Raw genomic sequence first — 14,249 nt, 5'->3', positions numbered from 1 at the left:
CCCCCCCCTTACACAGTTGTGTGTTTTGTTCTTTTTCATTTACTGCTTTATATTTGAAATGTTTTCAATAAAATATCGTGTTGTCTTTTCTTTTAAGTTTCTCCTTCAGACTGTGACATCCAAACCTGGACAAACTGTGCTTTGTCTTATCTATGGTTTACTAAAAGAAGTCAACCTCAAACTGCATTTTATGAAGGGGGCTTGCTTTGTTAAGCTATACTAAAGACTCAGCAGAATTTAGGGTTCTCAAGTAACATTAACTATATATAATAAAAAAAATAGGGAAAACAAGCTTCCAATTTTCTCCTGGTGGTCATGCTGGGGTAGGGGAGCTACAGTTCAGCATTAGAAGCAAACACAATTATTATCCACTCAATCTACTGACAAATGTGGTGGCTCCTGATATCTGATGCAAATCTACTTTCTGAATTTATCCTCAAATAGAAACCTGAAGGAAAGATTGCAATCACTTCACAGTAACTGATTTTACAACTGCTGCGAGCGGAAGCTGTGCCGGTAACAAAAAGTGAATTGCTAACTGAGAAGACAAGTCAAGGTGTTATGTCCTACAAACTAACATGCTCTATCTCTATTTAGTGCAAGTGGAAAAGACCCCAATATCTTTGTTCAAAGGAAGCCTTGCATCTATGATAGGGCAGCTGATAAACAGGAGAACTATAGAATTGTTTTAAGGATTTACTTTAATATGGATGACTCCAAACAATCTGATTTTCTGGTGAACCTTCCTATGTGCACAGGTCGATGCATTCTGTGTGAGTGGCCTTTTACAAATGATACCAGTGGGAGGAATCTAGCTTCCAGCTTGAAACCCAGCACGTTCACAAGAATTTCCAGAATCCCAGCTTTAACTTTTAAAAGTCTCTAGCTCTCAGAGTTGCACAGGAATAATAATAAAAACAAATCAAGTTACTGAATTCAGAACATAGGGTGGGCAGTGTTTCCAAACAGCTAGTGGAAGGGAATGATTAGTATTCAGACAGTCCAGATCAAGCCAGTTCTTCAGTATCTCTTGAGGTCTGGCCTTCTGGTACTTATTTCCCCTCCCAAAGAGTATACCTAAGGTCTAAGTGAAACATATTTTCCCAAAGAGACTATGGGTAGGTGGCAAACACTATTTCAGAAGCTAAGCATCAAAACATTATTTAGATGTGGGTACCTGCTGGCAGAAAAACAACAACAGAGAAGAGCGCAGGAGGAGACACAGTGCTGGTGACCAACAACTGATTTCCATCAGTTGCTTGTCATCATACAGTGAAGTCCCCAACATACTTGCAAATGTTTGCAATTCACACAACGTTTGTGGTCTGTTATGTGTGAGACAAATGTTTTCTAAACTTCTGCAAGTGACACAGAGAAGAAAAGTTTCCCTTGCTAGAATCTTTGGCACTCTTTAATCTGAGGAAGGAGCAGCAATTTGTTGGCTTATTGATAATGTTTTAGATGCAAGCCTCAACAACAAGCTCAAGAGGTGTGAAGACCAAAAGGAAGGTAACCTACACTGGAAAAATTACAAGATTCTTTCACTCTATCAAGGAAGGCTGTGGCTATGGATAAGGCAGCTTCTATATGTACCGTATTTTTCGCCCCATAGGGCGCACCGGCCCATAGGACGCACCTAGTGTTTTTTGGGGGGGGAACAAAGGGGGGGGAATTTCCTTTATCCCCCCCAAAAAAAACCATGTCGGGGAACAGCGGGATGGCGGCGCTCCGCCTCCCCGCTGTCCCCCAAGCTTGTGGGGCTGGCGTTGGGAGAAGCACGCTTCTCCCCAGCGCCACCCGCCAAACCAGGTTGGGGAACAGCGGGATGGCGCGCTGCGCCTCCCCGCTGTCCCCTGAGCTTGCGGGACTGGCAGAGGGGAGAAGCGCGCTTCTCCCCGCCGCCAGCCTTCAAACCATGTCGGGGGACAGCGGGAAGGCTCCCAAGGCTTGCGGAGAGCTTCCTGAAGCCTGGAGAGCAAGAGGGGGTGGTGCGCACCGACCCCGCTCGCTCTCCAGGCTTCAGCGAAAGCCTGCATTCACCCCATAGGACGCACACACATTCCCCCTTCATTTTTGGAGGGGGAAAAGTGCGTCCTATAGGGCGAAAAATACAGTAAATAGATTCTACTTTTAAGAATGTCACATCCCATGTTCCCTTACACAGTGTATAAGACGACAACTTTTGGTTATTTTACATCAGTTCTAACCTTCTGCAGTCCCTGAAGCAGAACCTCCTGGTTCCTGAACTTCCCTCTCCGTTTGTGTCTCTGCATTCTGCAGCTGAGGAGCCAGAGTCTGTGTGCCCTGTGATGTCACAGAAGTGGTTGGGTTCCGTGGCTGCAGGCCTATGGCATTCATTAGACCCATGTCCCTGTCTGTCCTCCATGTGGCTCTGCTAGTTCTAAAGAGAGAGAGAGAAAGAAATTGAAGGGTAAACACACAACATCCTCTATGTCCCTGAAAACAGTAATTTATCAGTAATTTGTCCTGCACTTCAGTGAACACCATAAGCATCTTCTTTGTACAATGATCTAGATGTTCTGCACTATAATTTGCATCAGCCATGACCACTGGCAATGCTGGAAGTTGTCACCCAAAACATCTGGAGGACACTATACTGGCTAAACATGATCTAGAACAGGGATGTCCAACCAGTAGATCACGATCTACTGGTAGATCCCCAGCTGATCCTGGTAGATTGCGGGATCCTTATCATGTACAAAAAGCTAAAAAAAACTCTGTGCAATCCTCCCCCCCTTAAAGCTCAAAAACTCTGGGTACTTCACTCCTAAAAAAACAGCTCAACAACTCTGGGCAATCCACCCACCCCATGCACGCTCCTCCTCCTTCCAAGGACAATGGGTAGAACACTGCCAGTTTTTTTATACTGGGAGTAGATCACAGTCTCTGGGGAGTTGGACATGCCTGATCTAGATGGTAGTCAAAATGTCTATTTAGCTATCCTCTACCATTTATCTCTATGAATGATTGTGGTTAAAGACCTCAGTGTTAGTGCCAGATTCTCTGTTTTAGGTTGTAGCTAGTCTCGCCTCGCAGCATTTCCCTTACCATCATTTATTTCTATTTCATGTAACATTTTCACACAAAGCACATATAGCTTCTCAAATGACTTTAATGAGGGTATGATTGGCAGCTAGAAGGACCACAGTTGACAGATGTATTTTAAAATTTCAGCCTGCACCAGTGAATAGACCAAGACTCACCCAGGCCGCTCGGTACTCCTGCTGTTGGAATGCACAGTGAAGACGGTCTCATTCAGCTGGTCCCAGTAGTACTCAACCCCAGAGTTTAAGGCCCTGCCATACAAAAGGAAAATGGGAAATTAAGACATTTTTCTCCATAAGACCTCTATAGGAAGACGTAAACATGCTACTATACTTGGCAAAATAATCAGTTTCAGAACTTGAAGCATATATTGCCAAAATGTGAACTATATAATCAGGCCGGGTCCCACAAACCTGTCCGTTCACCTGTCATCATGGTTGCTACTATGTGGAGAGTCATTTGCATTCTGAGATTTTCTACTTGGATTTGGTTATTTTCAGCACATTGCTATGAATGTCCAGAAGTAGCAAGGTATAAATCTTATTTGCGTGAAGAGCGGCTGTAAACTTTGGTAGCTACATATAAACTAACCCTGTCAAAATATTCAGTGGCAGAGCCCTATGATGCCTAATGGCAGCAGAAGGCCTTCTTAAAGGATCAGGCAGTAGGACTACTGAGGAGCACATGCATCCGTAAAGGACCATATTGCTCAGGTGGAATTTTGCATGGAAGACTGTTCCTATGTGTGGCCCTTATAAGCAGCCACATAATTACTGCCTGGCTTATTTATGGCATTACCATTAGCCTGGTAGCTGACTGACAAATGGATTAGGCCTACCTGAGTCAAGAAAGTGTAGTTTTATTTTACTTTAGGTTTATTAAGAAGCACCTGTCTGACACACATATACACATGCCTCAGTATGCTTTCACTTCCCCTTCAAATTTCATCTATTCTGCATTGAAGTCCTGGAAATTAATAACAGCTGTGCTAATTACCCACCCAAGACTCCAAGGAATTGTGGAGTCCTCAACATAGTGCCATTAGGGACATTCCAAGATGTGGGAGCAAGAAAACTAGACAATCATGAAGCGCATCTAACTAACCTAATGGAACTAAAATTTAAGACAGACATGATATGCTTTCTGTAGTCACTCTTTGAACCCATGTGACAAGCAGCAACCCTAGCCTAGCCTTGCCTACAGCAACAAAAATTGGAAGTATGGCATATTGAGGGCATATATTAAGAGCTTCTGAGTAGGGAGAAGCTCAGTCAGGTGTGAAAGGTCCCCAAGGTCAGCTTGACAAATTTTGTGATTGCACAGGTCCCTTGTTGACTTAAGACACATGAAGTACCACTGAAGAAGTGTTCCACAAGTGTCATGAGCACTGTTTAGCATAATAAAGCTCTGTCTAAACATGTGCCCTACAACAAAAGCAACACACTTCATTAATAAGATACATGCCTGTTAAGGAGTGCTTGCAAATTTTCTACAAAATACGGACAGCCCCGTTTATGTGGGGGTTATGTTCCGAGGCACCACATGGATCGGGGACATCGTGTATAACTGAAACTCATTGAAAAAGCCTGCAATCACCCCATTCTGCCCTTTTAGTGACGTCTTTATGACGTTTCTGGGTCACTTCCAGGTTCGGCACAATGTGCAAATACATGGTTGAACATATTTAGTGCGTAAATGGGGGGCTTTCTGTATTTCAGTGGAGAAAAAATGTGTAAACTGTGTGAAGATTGTTTCTTGCAACACTCACACAAGTTTTGTACTTTGTGAAACATATAAACAAAATGGAGAGCAACAACTGAACATAACTACAGATGTGTCATGTAACAATTTCCACACTGTCCCAACAAATGCTCTTCCACGTGGGAAATTTGTAACCTTTGAAGCTACCTTCACATGTGGTGCTAAAATGCTTATGCTATAAAAACAACTCCTACTGGATGCAAATTTGGATTCAGCTATGACAGTCAAAAGCACAAAAGATCAAGATAGCAGGCCTCTGTAGAAGGTTTCATTCCAAATTCTCAAACTTTCCCCTTGTAGATTAACTAGCATATTTGCAGTCTCAATGTAACAAGCAAGCACCGAGGTGATTTGGCAGGATACTAGGAATAGGTTGCCATCTGTCACTTAAATCCGAGGAAGATGTAAATCAAAATCTCTGCATTTATAATATCTTACACAGAATGAAATAAAATAAAAACTAAAAAAACCCTCATTTCCCATTTTTAATTTTGGGCTACAGCAAACAAGGTATTCCAGCAGAGCCTGTGGCTCCATAATAAGCTTCTGTCAGGCACCCTTCGCAACACAAAATATCGGCAGCAGTGAGGATCTTAATCCAGTCATTATTTGAGCTTGTATATCCCCCAATGCACCATCCCAGCCAGAATAAAGGAGGTACAGATTGACCACCTTTTCAGATAGGTGATCTGGAACTAAGTTTGCTCTACCAGCAAGATAGCAAAGAATCCATCATTACTTGCCCTCATAGTTTTAAGACAATGTAAAATAAGCATTTTCATCCCTACCTGCTTTTTTTTCTGGATGCTGTAACACCCCCTCTATACTCTGCTGCAGTGTTAGAAACTGAGCTATGAAAGCTAGGAGCTAAATTTCACCTTAAACCTAGATTAAGGGTGCCAGAACGGAATGTCCAGGCATGCTTTTTTATAATAAGATTACAAAGCTAAAAATGAACTTCTACTAAAACCTTATATTCATTTTTCACATGGTCTAGTCCTCATCTGAAGACTGAAAAAAACAAATCCATACATCCCCTGCCGTCCCCCGTCCCCCAATATTCCTATGTGGGTTCATATGGAGAAACCCAGCCAGATGGGCGGGGTTTAAATAATAAATTATTACTACTATTACTTCTCCAGTCCTCAGAGAGCGGCTGGAAGTGGGGAGGAAGAAATCTTAGGCACAGTACTAAGGCCCAGAGCTCAGAAACTGCTCGCATTAATGAAATTCCCAGTCACAAACCGCGCCTAGAACAATGGGAGTTTTGAATGCTGCTCTGCTGCTAACTGAACATTTACAAGAACATTTTGGCCCTTGCAAAAAGCAGGGGACCAATCATTTGAATGATTTGAAGGGGCTAAAAGCAGACCACTAGTTTGGAAATGGTAATTAGGCAGGATGCGGAGATCAAGGGTGCAGGTATTGGAGGTGCCAGGCAAGCTCCCTTGGGAGCCATAAGTGGGGAGCCCAGTCTTGTGTTGCCAACCTCTCACAGAGGCGGCACTCAAAAGAATGGCCTCAGGTGACAGTCGCAGTGTCTGGGTTGGTTAACATGGGGAGAGGCGGTCCTTGGGGTATTGCACTCTTGAGCCCTTTAAGGCTTTATAAGTCAAAACCAGCACTTTGAACTGGGCCCAGAAACTAACTGGCAGCCAGCGTAGTAGGGCCAGGATTGTCGTTATGTGCTCAAACCATCTGCAGGTGAACAACCTGGCTGCTGAATTGTGCACTAGCTGAAGTTTCTGAACCATCTTCAGAGAAAACCCCACATAAAAGTTGTTGCAGAAATCTAACCTAGAGGTTAGATTTACTTGGAAGGATGGGAACTATAAATTTAAGGAAAGCCAGAGAAAACTATAAATTAAACTATAAATTTAAGGAAAGCCAGAGGGAAAAAACCCCAAAATAAATGAGTATCCAGGATAAGTCCCATAACTGTTTATTCCATGCTTGTTCCATGCTTTCCCATGTACATTGATTGGCAGAGTAAATAATGCAACTGCAGAGGTGATTCAAATTGTGTTTCTTTCTGGAAACAGGTGAAAACACTTGTAGCTATCTGGCATCACATATGCAACCTGATTATTCTCAGCTACATTCCACATGAACAGCTCTTCCATGCTGTGGGGTAAATGCTTACTGCTGCTCATATCTCACACACACACACACACACACAGAGAGAGAGAGAGAGAGAGAGAGAGAGAGAGAGAGAGAGAGAGACGCGCGCACGCGCACACACACACACACACACACACACACACACATATTAAAATCAGGGACAACTGGAGATTTAAACATGAGGCAAGATCTACAGGAAACAAATGTACAGCTGCAATTCTGCCTCTTTGTGAACTGAACATTTAGCCTCTACTGAAGCAGGCTTCAGGGTTTCAGAATAAAGGCAAACCTAGAGCAAACTGGATACGATACAGACCTAAGGTCACAAGGCAGATTCCTGGAATTGCCATATGAAGATACAGTCTTCATTCTGGGTGAAGCTAAGAAATGCCATTGCTGTGCCTGTCTGAAGAGCTGAGGTGGTGAATGGGCTTCAAGGTAGAAGAAGATAATGGATTCTTAATGCAAAAGCTTCCACTTAAGACCCATCATGTGCAGAATGTGGACTTGTTTCACTCATCCAAATAAGTTGTTCCCTTCTAATGTGCATGTGTACATTAACACTAGGCAAAGGAAACAAGAAGCCCATATCCTGCAGTTTTGGTGTTTGTTTTAGGAAAGACGCCAGTACTGTTAAGATAATTGGCTGAGCAGTAAGTGACTGCACAAACAGGCATGCTAACGAAACAAATAGGATTAGCAAGTGGATTCTGTTCAAACTCATGCTGTTTTTTAAATCAAGACCAGCACAACAGGCATAGGTGACCACTGACATTTTACTGCCTTAATAGCAGCATACTGTATCTTCTCCTAACAGCCCTTGTACACCAGCTACTGCTTGGATCAAATTTACCAAATAAGGCTTAAGAATAGAAAATTTAGCAGTGTCAAAACAACATTTTTGTGAGAATCCCCTGCCAAGGCAGTAAGGATGCCCTACATTCAAGCAAAGCGAGAGAGAGAGGGGGGGGGAGGGAAGCAAGATTTGGGAGGACAGTTCAAAACCATTCACTGAACAATAGCAGCAGTAGCAACAAATGGAATGGCTGTAGGCGTTTCTGGAAGTATACTAAAAAATGTGCCTTCATGATCAGAAATCCAATCTATAAACCAAAAAGATATGCATCCATTTATTCATTTACCCAGTAAATTTACCCCGTAACTAGAGACGGTGCACTGGCATCTAAGGGGCAAAAGGTGTTCTACAGTGGGTGAGCAGGGCCCAGGAAACATAGTGAAGAGGTGAGACTTATAATGATGGGGTAGGTATGACCTCTTGCCTGCTAGAAACGCTATCCACAAGTTTGATATATATTTTTTAATTAAAAAAACCCTCCCGTATGACTTTAACCTTTTCTCAGCAGCCATGAGGTCTAAAAACTTGCTGGACTTGAATGCTAAACTTCCTGATTTTATGTTCAATGCCATATTTAACATTTATTAAACTGACCCTCTAGTTTGCTTTGCATTGCTTCAGTCTCCAGAAGCCCAAACAGTTGATAGTTGACATCTTTTCTTTTTTAAAAAAACAACAAAAACCATTCACCTCCAAGAATCCTCTGAGATATGCTATATCATGAATGGGAGATGTCTCCTCTGGATCACAGTAATAATTGGTAGTAGGGACCACGGCTGCTTCTCAGATTGTAATCTATACACAGTGGAAGTGATTCCCCCCTACACACACATACTTTATGAAGATACTGGACTTCCAGCAACAACTTTTTCTGCTTCTTCTTGCTGTTTGAAGAGTGTCTGTTAATTCCTAATTGCAATCATTTCCAGTCCCCATGCACAGTGATGAAGTGGCAGAATTCAACTTCAAGTAGCTTCTACTCTAGTCAATTTCACTCTGAAGAATTAATATTTTCTTCAACAGCAAGGCACTGCTGAAAGGAGACACAACTGTGTAACACACACAGGCACACACACACACGCACAGACACACGCACAAACATTTATATCCCACTCTTCCTCCCAAAGTTGCCCAGGTAGTAATCTTTAAAGAACTAGTGCACATATTCTTGTTTTCCATAGACTTAAGAGAACTATTTCAAAACTACTGCGGGCGTTGTATGCAAGACTCTATCTATGGGCACTATCCAGTAAGTGCCTGCAATTTTCACACCACAATGAAAACGTCTACAGCACTGGAGCTGGTCATGCTGCTGGAATCTAATCCCAGCTTCTCCTCAAAACCTGCAAAATGAGGTTGGCAATATGTATTTCTTTCTCACGTTTTTCAGACGCTCAAGGTAACTCACAAACAAACATGTTTTTAAATGATGCCATGAAAAGTTTGATACCGATAGGCACTGAATTGACCCAACAGAATAAAATGTGAAAAATAAGCAAGTCCTTTTACTGAAGCCAGTTGAATTGGTGATGCAAGCCTTAAGCTTGCCCAGGGGGAGTCTGTGTGTCTATGTGTAAATAAAAATATAAATGGCCTCATTCTGCGCTAGAAAAAGAGTGTTGCATTATTTGACTGTAAACTCCACAGTCCAAGTTTATTGCATAGATGTTCTACAAAACATGGAGCTTGTTAGTTTACTGGAGAGATTAAAAATCAGAATCTACAAACTGAACAAACCATTTAAACCATGCTGATAGCCTAGAACTTCAGCTACTTAAGATGATAACAATGCTACCACTGCTTACATTGTTTTGATCCCTTGCAATAGCTTAAGCTATTTAGGTCCTGTCAGAGCAGAGAGCTACTTAAAATCTTTAAGCTACTTGAACTGCTCTAAAGCTTTACAGCATATTTTAAATTGTGTTATGCTCTTAAGAGCATCTTAAACTTCAATGTACTCTTTAAGGCTAGGTAGTGTTGAGCCGATTTTAAGTTCCAAGAATGATCAACCCAACCTTAACACTTAAGGCTAACAACTTCAAAACCTTTTTTCTTAAAAAAACAAAACAAAAACTAGCTCAAAATAGAAGAAAATTATTTGCACAAAGCAAAGTCAGTAACATTACAAACTGTAAGATTAACCCTATACCTCAAGAGAATAATGCACACAGCTTACAGCTCCCAAGCTATTACCATGATTATATACAAGTAGTAGCAAGATCTTTGAAGTAAGCTGTAATTCGAACCTTAGATGTCTTCACACACATATACACATTCTCTATAACAGAAAGAGATAGAATAGGAAAAATCCCTCCCTTGTTACCAATCGTCCCAATTGGTAACTAAGATTTGAGTCATGTCACCAGTCACATTACGTTCATTTCCAGTTAGGGGGCTGTTTCTCTTGCCATTCTGTCTCCTACTCGATTGAGCAAACGGAGAAACTGCCTTGTCCCTTATTCCTCTTCACCACTCAGCCACGTTGTAGAACTACAGCTCTCCTCCCATTACCAGGCTATTCCAGTTGTGTTACCCCACCTTCTAAAATTACATTACAAATCAGCATGTGCTATCTTCCAATTACACCTCCAAATTCAGGGATGACATTTTTTGGGAGTAGAGGAGGATATGGCAAAAAGCAACAGACATTAAAACTATGGGAAAGTAGGGCTATTTACTCTTTCCTCGTTATTTTTATTTAGTGTTCTTATGTGTCTTTATAGAGAAACATGCAGAACCTAACTCTTTGCATTAAAATTTCCCTCAAAAGCTGCAAGTAAGAAACAGTCAGAGAGAAATGGAGAACCCACCAAATATACTCATTGGTTAGTAGCATCATAAACTATGTGTTATAGCTATTGCATAAGCCACTAACATATGGCTTAGAGTGCATTTGAGTCCTATTTCCACAGTGGTGATGGCAGACAAGAGTTTACTTTTCTGCCACCATTTCGTCTGCACAGTGCCTTCCAGAGGAGCTACTCCAAAAGGCAAATGACCTGTTACAATCTGACCCTTAGTAACGTCCTAAGCTGCTTGTTGTGACCAATATGCAAAGCTCCTTGTGGATAAAACAATTTCATTCGCTCAGACAGACTCCACATTAATTACAGAATTGCTTTTGGGTGTTCAAACTATCTCCGACTGACATGTTCATATGGATTTATTTTGGTAACCTTTTGCAGCCTGAGAGGTAAAAGTGACCACTTGCATACTTGATCCTTGCTCATTCTGGCTCATTAGACTGGCTGAGGTTGGGAGCAGGGGAGACTCTGAATGACCGAGGTTCTTAATGCTCCATTGAAAGAGGGGTCTATTCATGTGGCGCAGAAAGCAAAGGCTGATCCAACTACTTATCAGTCGCAAATATGTCATTTTGGGAAGAGATATTCAAGCAAGATGTCATTTTCTTTTATATGTATCCATCCTCCATCTCTTGCTTCAATTTCATCGTTTATTTTTGTATATTCACTTTCTTGGTCTTCTGGCCCTCTGTTAGCCTTTACATCTTATTTCTAATTCTGTTTTCAAATGTTCGTGCCTTTTTGCTTACTATTCCTTATTTAAAGCATACATTACCACCTGATTTTTGGTGAATTGAATCTTTTCCCTCACCTGTTTACTAATGTATGACTAAGATGCTATTGTATTAACTTTGGCATTTTCTTTCCAGTCTATTTTGTTTCTGCCAAGTGCCTATTTGCATAGGTTATATCCTCTAATGCAGGGGTGGATAAGTGGCGACCCTCCAGATAATTGTTGAGCTACAACTCCCAGCAACTGGACAACAATGGTCAGGGATGGCAGGAGTTGTAGTCCTGCAACACTCACAGGGCCAAAGGTTCCTCACCCTTGCTCTAATGTCCTCTTTAAAAAAAAAGTTTTCTAGGTTTTCAGTGAACAACATTACAACACCAACGTTCAGCTGCTCACAATTTAGAATATTAAAAATGTGAGTCATTAAAGCCCTCTCCAGGCATCCATCTTGTTGTAAAGGGGGAAAGGGGGCTAGCTCTGTACCCCTGTTCCCATGCCGTAACTCTCCTGTCCACATAGAGGCTCCCAGCTTCAGAAGTTCACCCTCCAACTTGTGGAGGGTGATGAAACAGTAATGGGGAAAGCATTAGTGCATTCATCCCTGCTACCTCCCACCTGCCACTCACATGTTTACTTTAAAAAAAAATACCTAAAGAGGGTTTGAGTTTTTTAGAAATTATTGTGAATTTGCCACAAGTGAATAGGCATTACACATTTTATTACCTAAGAAAAAAGAGTTTTGAAAGCTGTTTTGTGTGACTTCATAGTATCTTGGGATAGATGCCTGTAAAAAACGGTCAATATATGCTCCAGATGTGTCCTTTGAATAAACTAACACAGTTTATCTGTACCATCAGGGGAGAAATCCTGGGAGGCTGGGATTTGGACAGCTTGAGAAACCTAGACTGCAGGAACGTGCCACTTTCTGACAGCAGTAACAAAAGAGCTACTGAGAATAGAAAAGAAAGAACTACATAGAAGGACTTCAGCTTGCCAAGGTGAAATAAGAATATTCTAAATACGTTAGGGAAAAGGTGAGTTAATAAGAATGTCCATTCATTGGTGAAGAAAAGGAAAAATGACTCAGGTGGCTTTATTTAGCAAAAACAAAAAAGCTAGAGCATCTTGCACAATAAAGGGAAGAATTTTAATGACAAGAGTTATCATCAAAAGGAGGTAATCAAATAAACCAAACTTGTATTTGATAGTAAGTACACAACACAAAGGGGTATTAATAAAGCTGGTAAATGAAATGCATTGGATTTACCTATTGATTCTGTCATTATATAAAACTGGAGTGATATTCAGAACCACGTATGAATAATAACTCCATAAGGAAATGGCAGACAGAATTTGTCAACTGGCAGTCTCCTGGATCTTTTTAAAAAAGTAACCAAATAAGAGAAAAATAGATTCATTAACATCTAAAAGGAGAATGAATAACCAGAAAGATTTATATGTTTGTTTTGTTTATTTATTTGGATATATGGATATGAAAGTAAAAAAAGGTAAAGGGACCCCTAACCATTAGGTCCAGTCGTGGCCGACTCTGGGGCTGCGGCGCTCATCTCGCTTTATTGGCCGATGGAGCTGGCGTATAGCTTCTGGGTCATGTGGCCAGCATGACTAAGCCACTTCTGGTGAACCAGAGCAGTGCACGGAAACGCCGTTTACCTTCCCACTGGGGCGGTGCCTATTTATCTACTTGCACTTTGACGTGCTTTCGAACTGCTAGGTTGGCAGGAACAGGGACCATGTCACGGGGATTCAAACTGCCAACCTTCTGATCAGCAAGTCCTAGGCTCTGTGGTTTAACCCACAGCGCCACTCGCATCCCTTAGATATGAAAGTAGTGATATGTTAATATTATTACTATAAACTACCAAGTGCCAAATATACTCAGAAAAGTCCTTGGCATACTCAGAGAAAGCTGCTCAATATGTAACTATTGTATGTGAATGCTCTTCAGCACACTGAAATGATTTAAGATCCACAAAGACTCCAGGGTTTTATATTCAACATGACAAGCAGACTGGACTGCTAAGTTGCCCATTTACTTCTACATTGAAAATATCTGAGCTGTCTAGCTACAAGCAAGGAGCATCACATTAGTCAATGCTTTAACATATCCCAGGGGTACAGAAAGCAGCAAGCAAAATAATTCACATACACACTGTACAAGAAGCTTGCGGCTATTAAATAAGCTGATTCTAAATCCATAAACATGTAGGAAAGGTACCACAGGAATGCAAAGGCAAAATTTCCTTCTGTTAAATGCCTGTGTCCACTTTAATAAAAGTAAGTATGCCACAAAATTATCCCATTTTGTGTTCTGTAAGCAAAGACAAACATACTAATGCTTGGTCCAACCTTCTATTGCCATGGTAACTTTGAAAATAAGGATCTATGGGATCTCTAAGCAATTTGTTGGGTCGGATGGCTAACCTATCTCAGCTAAGAATGAGACCACTACAGAACCTCCATCTAGCCTTCAACAGTCACCTTGGCCAAGAATGATTACACTTAAAAGGTAAACAGTGCATCAGGGTCTCTAATGACTGAAAATGCTGGCAGGTAAATGGTGTTAGCCACCAGACACACATGACAGATAGATACATTGGGGCTATATACCCAAAACTAGGTGAAAAATAAGCTGCCCTCACACAATGATGCGTGGTTGTGAAGAAATGAAGTGGCACAGAAAAGCAATCTCAGGATCATAGTATAATTGTATTTTAAATTACATTTTTTACATTTGTGCTTATGATAATTCTGTATTCTATATCATACATATTAATATAATGTTTAGAGCACTGACACCAGCCCATAAGCTAGGATTATTCTTTTCAGCTTAGTCAACGCATGGGGGAAATCTAATCTTTGGCTGAAAACTTTACAAACTTGAAAT

The 14,249-nt window shown here is 41.3% G+C and overlaps 1 protein-coding gene across 5 annotated transcripts in view; it reads right to left on the bottom strand.

Annotated features, from left to right (window-relative positions):
* The window catches only part of AMBRA1 (autophagy and beclin 1 regulator 1), a 140,566-nt gene that overhangs the window by 13,285 nt on the left and 113,032 nt on the right, over positions 1 to 14,249 (bottom strand). For all 5 annotated transcript variants that reach the window (XM_028726917.2, XM_028726910.2, XM_028726928.2 and 2 more), the window contains 2 exons: positions 3,225 to 3,317; positions 2,208 to 2,401 (listed from right to left, as the gene is read on the bottom strand). In XM_028726917.2, coding sequence (XP_028582750.1) covers positions 2,208 to 2,401; positions 3,225 to 3,317 — 287 coding nt within the window. The remainder of the gene's footprint in view (positions 1 to 2,207; positions 2,402 to 3,224; positions 3,318 to 14,249) is intronic.

The sequence above is a fragment of the Podarcis muralis genome, chromosome 1, assembly GCF_964188315.1.
Source record: "Podarcis muralis chromosome 1, rPodMur119.hap1.1, whole genome shotgun sequence".
Classification (NCBI taxonomy): domain Eukaryota; kingdom Metazoa; phylum Chordata; class Lepidosauria; order Squamata; family Lacertidae; genus Podarcis; species Podarcis muralis.
The sequence above is the reverse complement of the archived record's forward strand: the minus strand, read 5'-3'. Positions and strand labels throughout refer to the sequence as shown.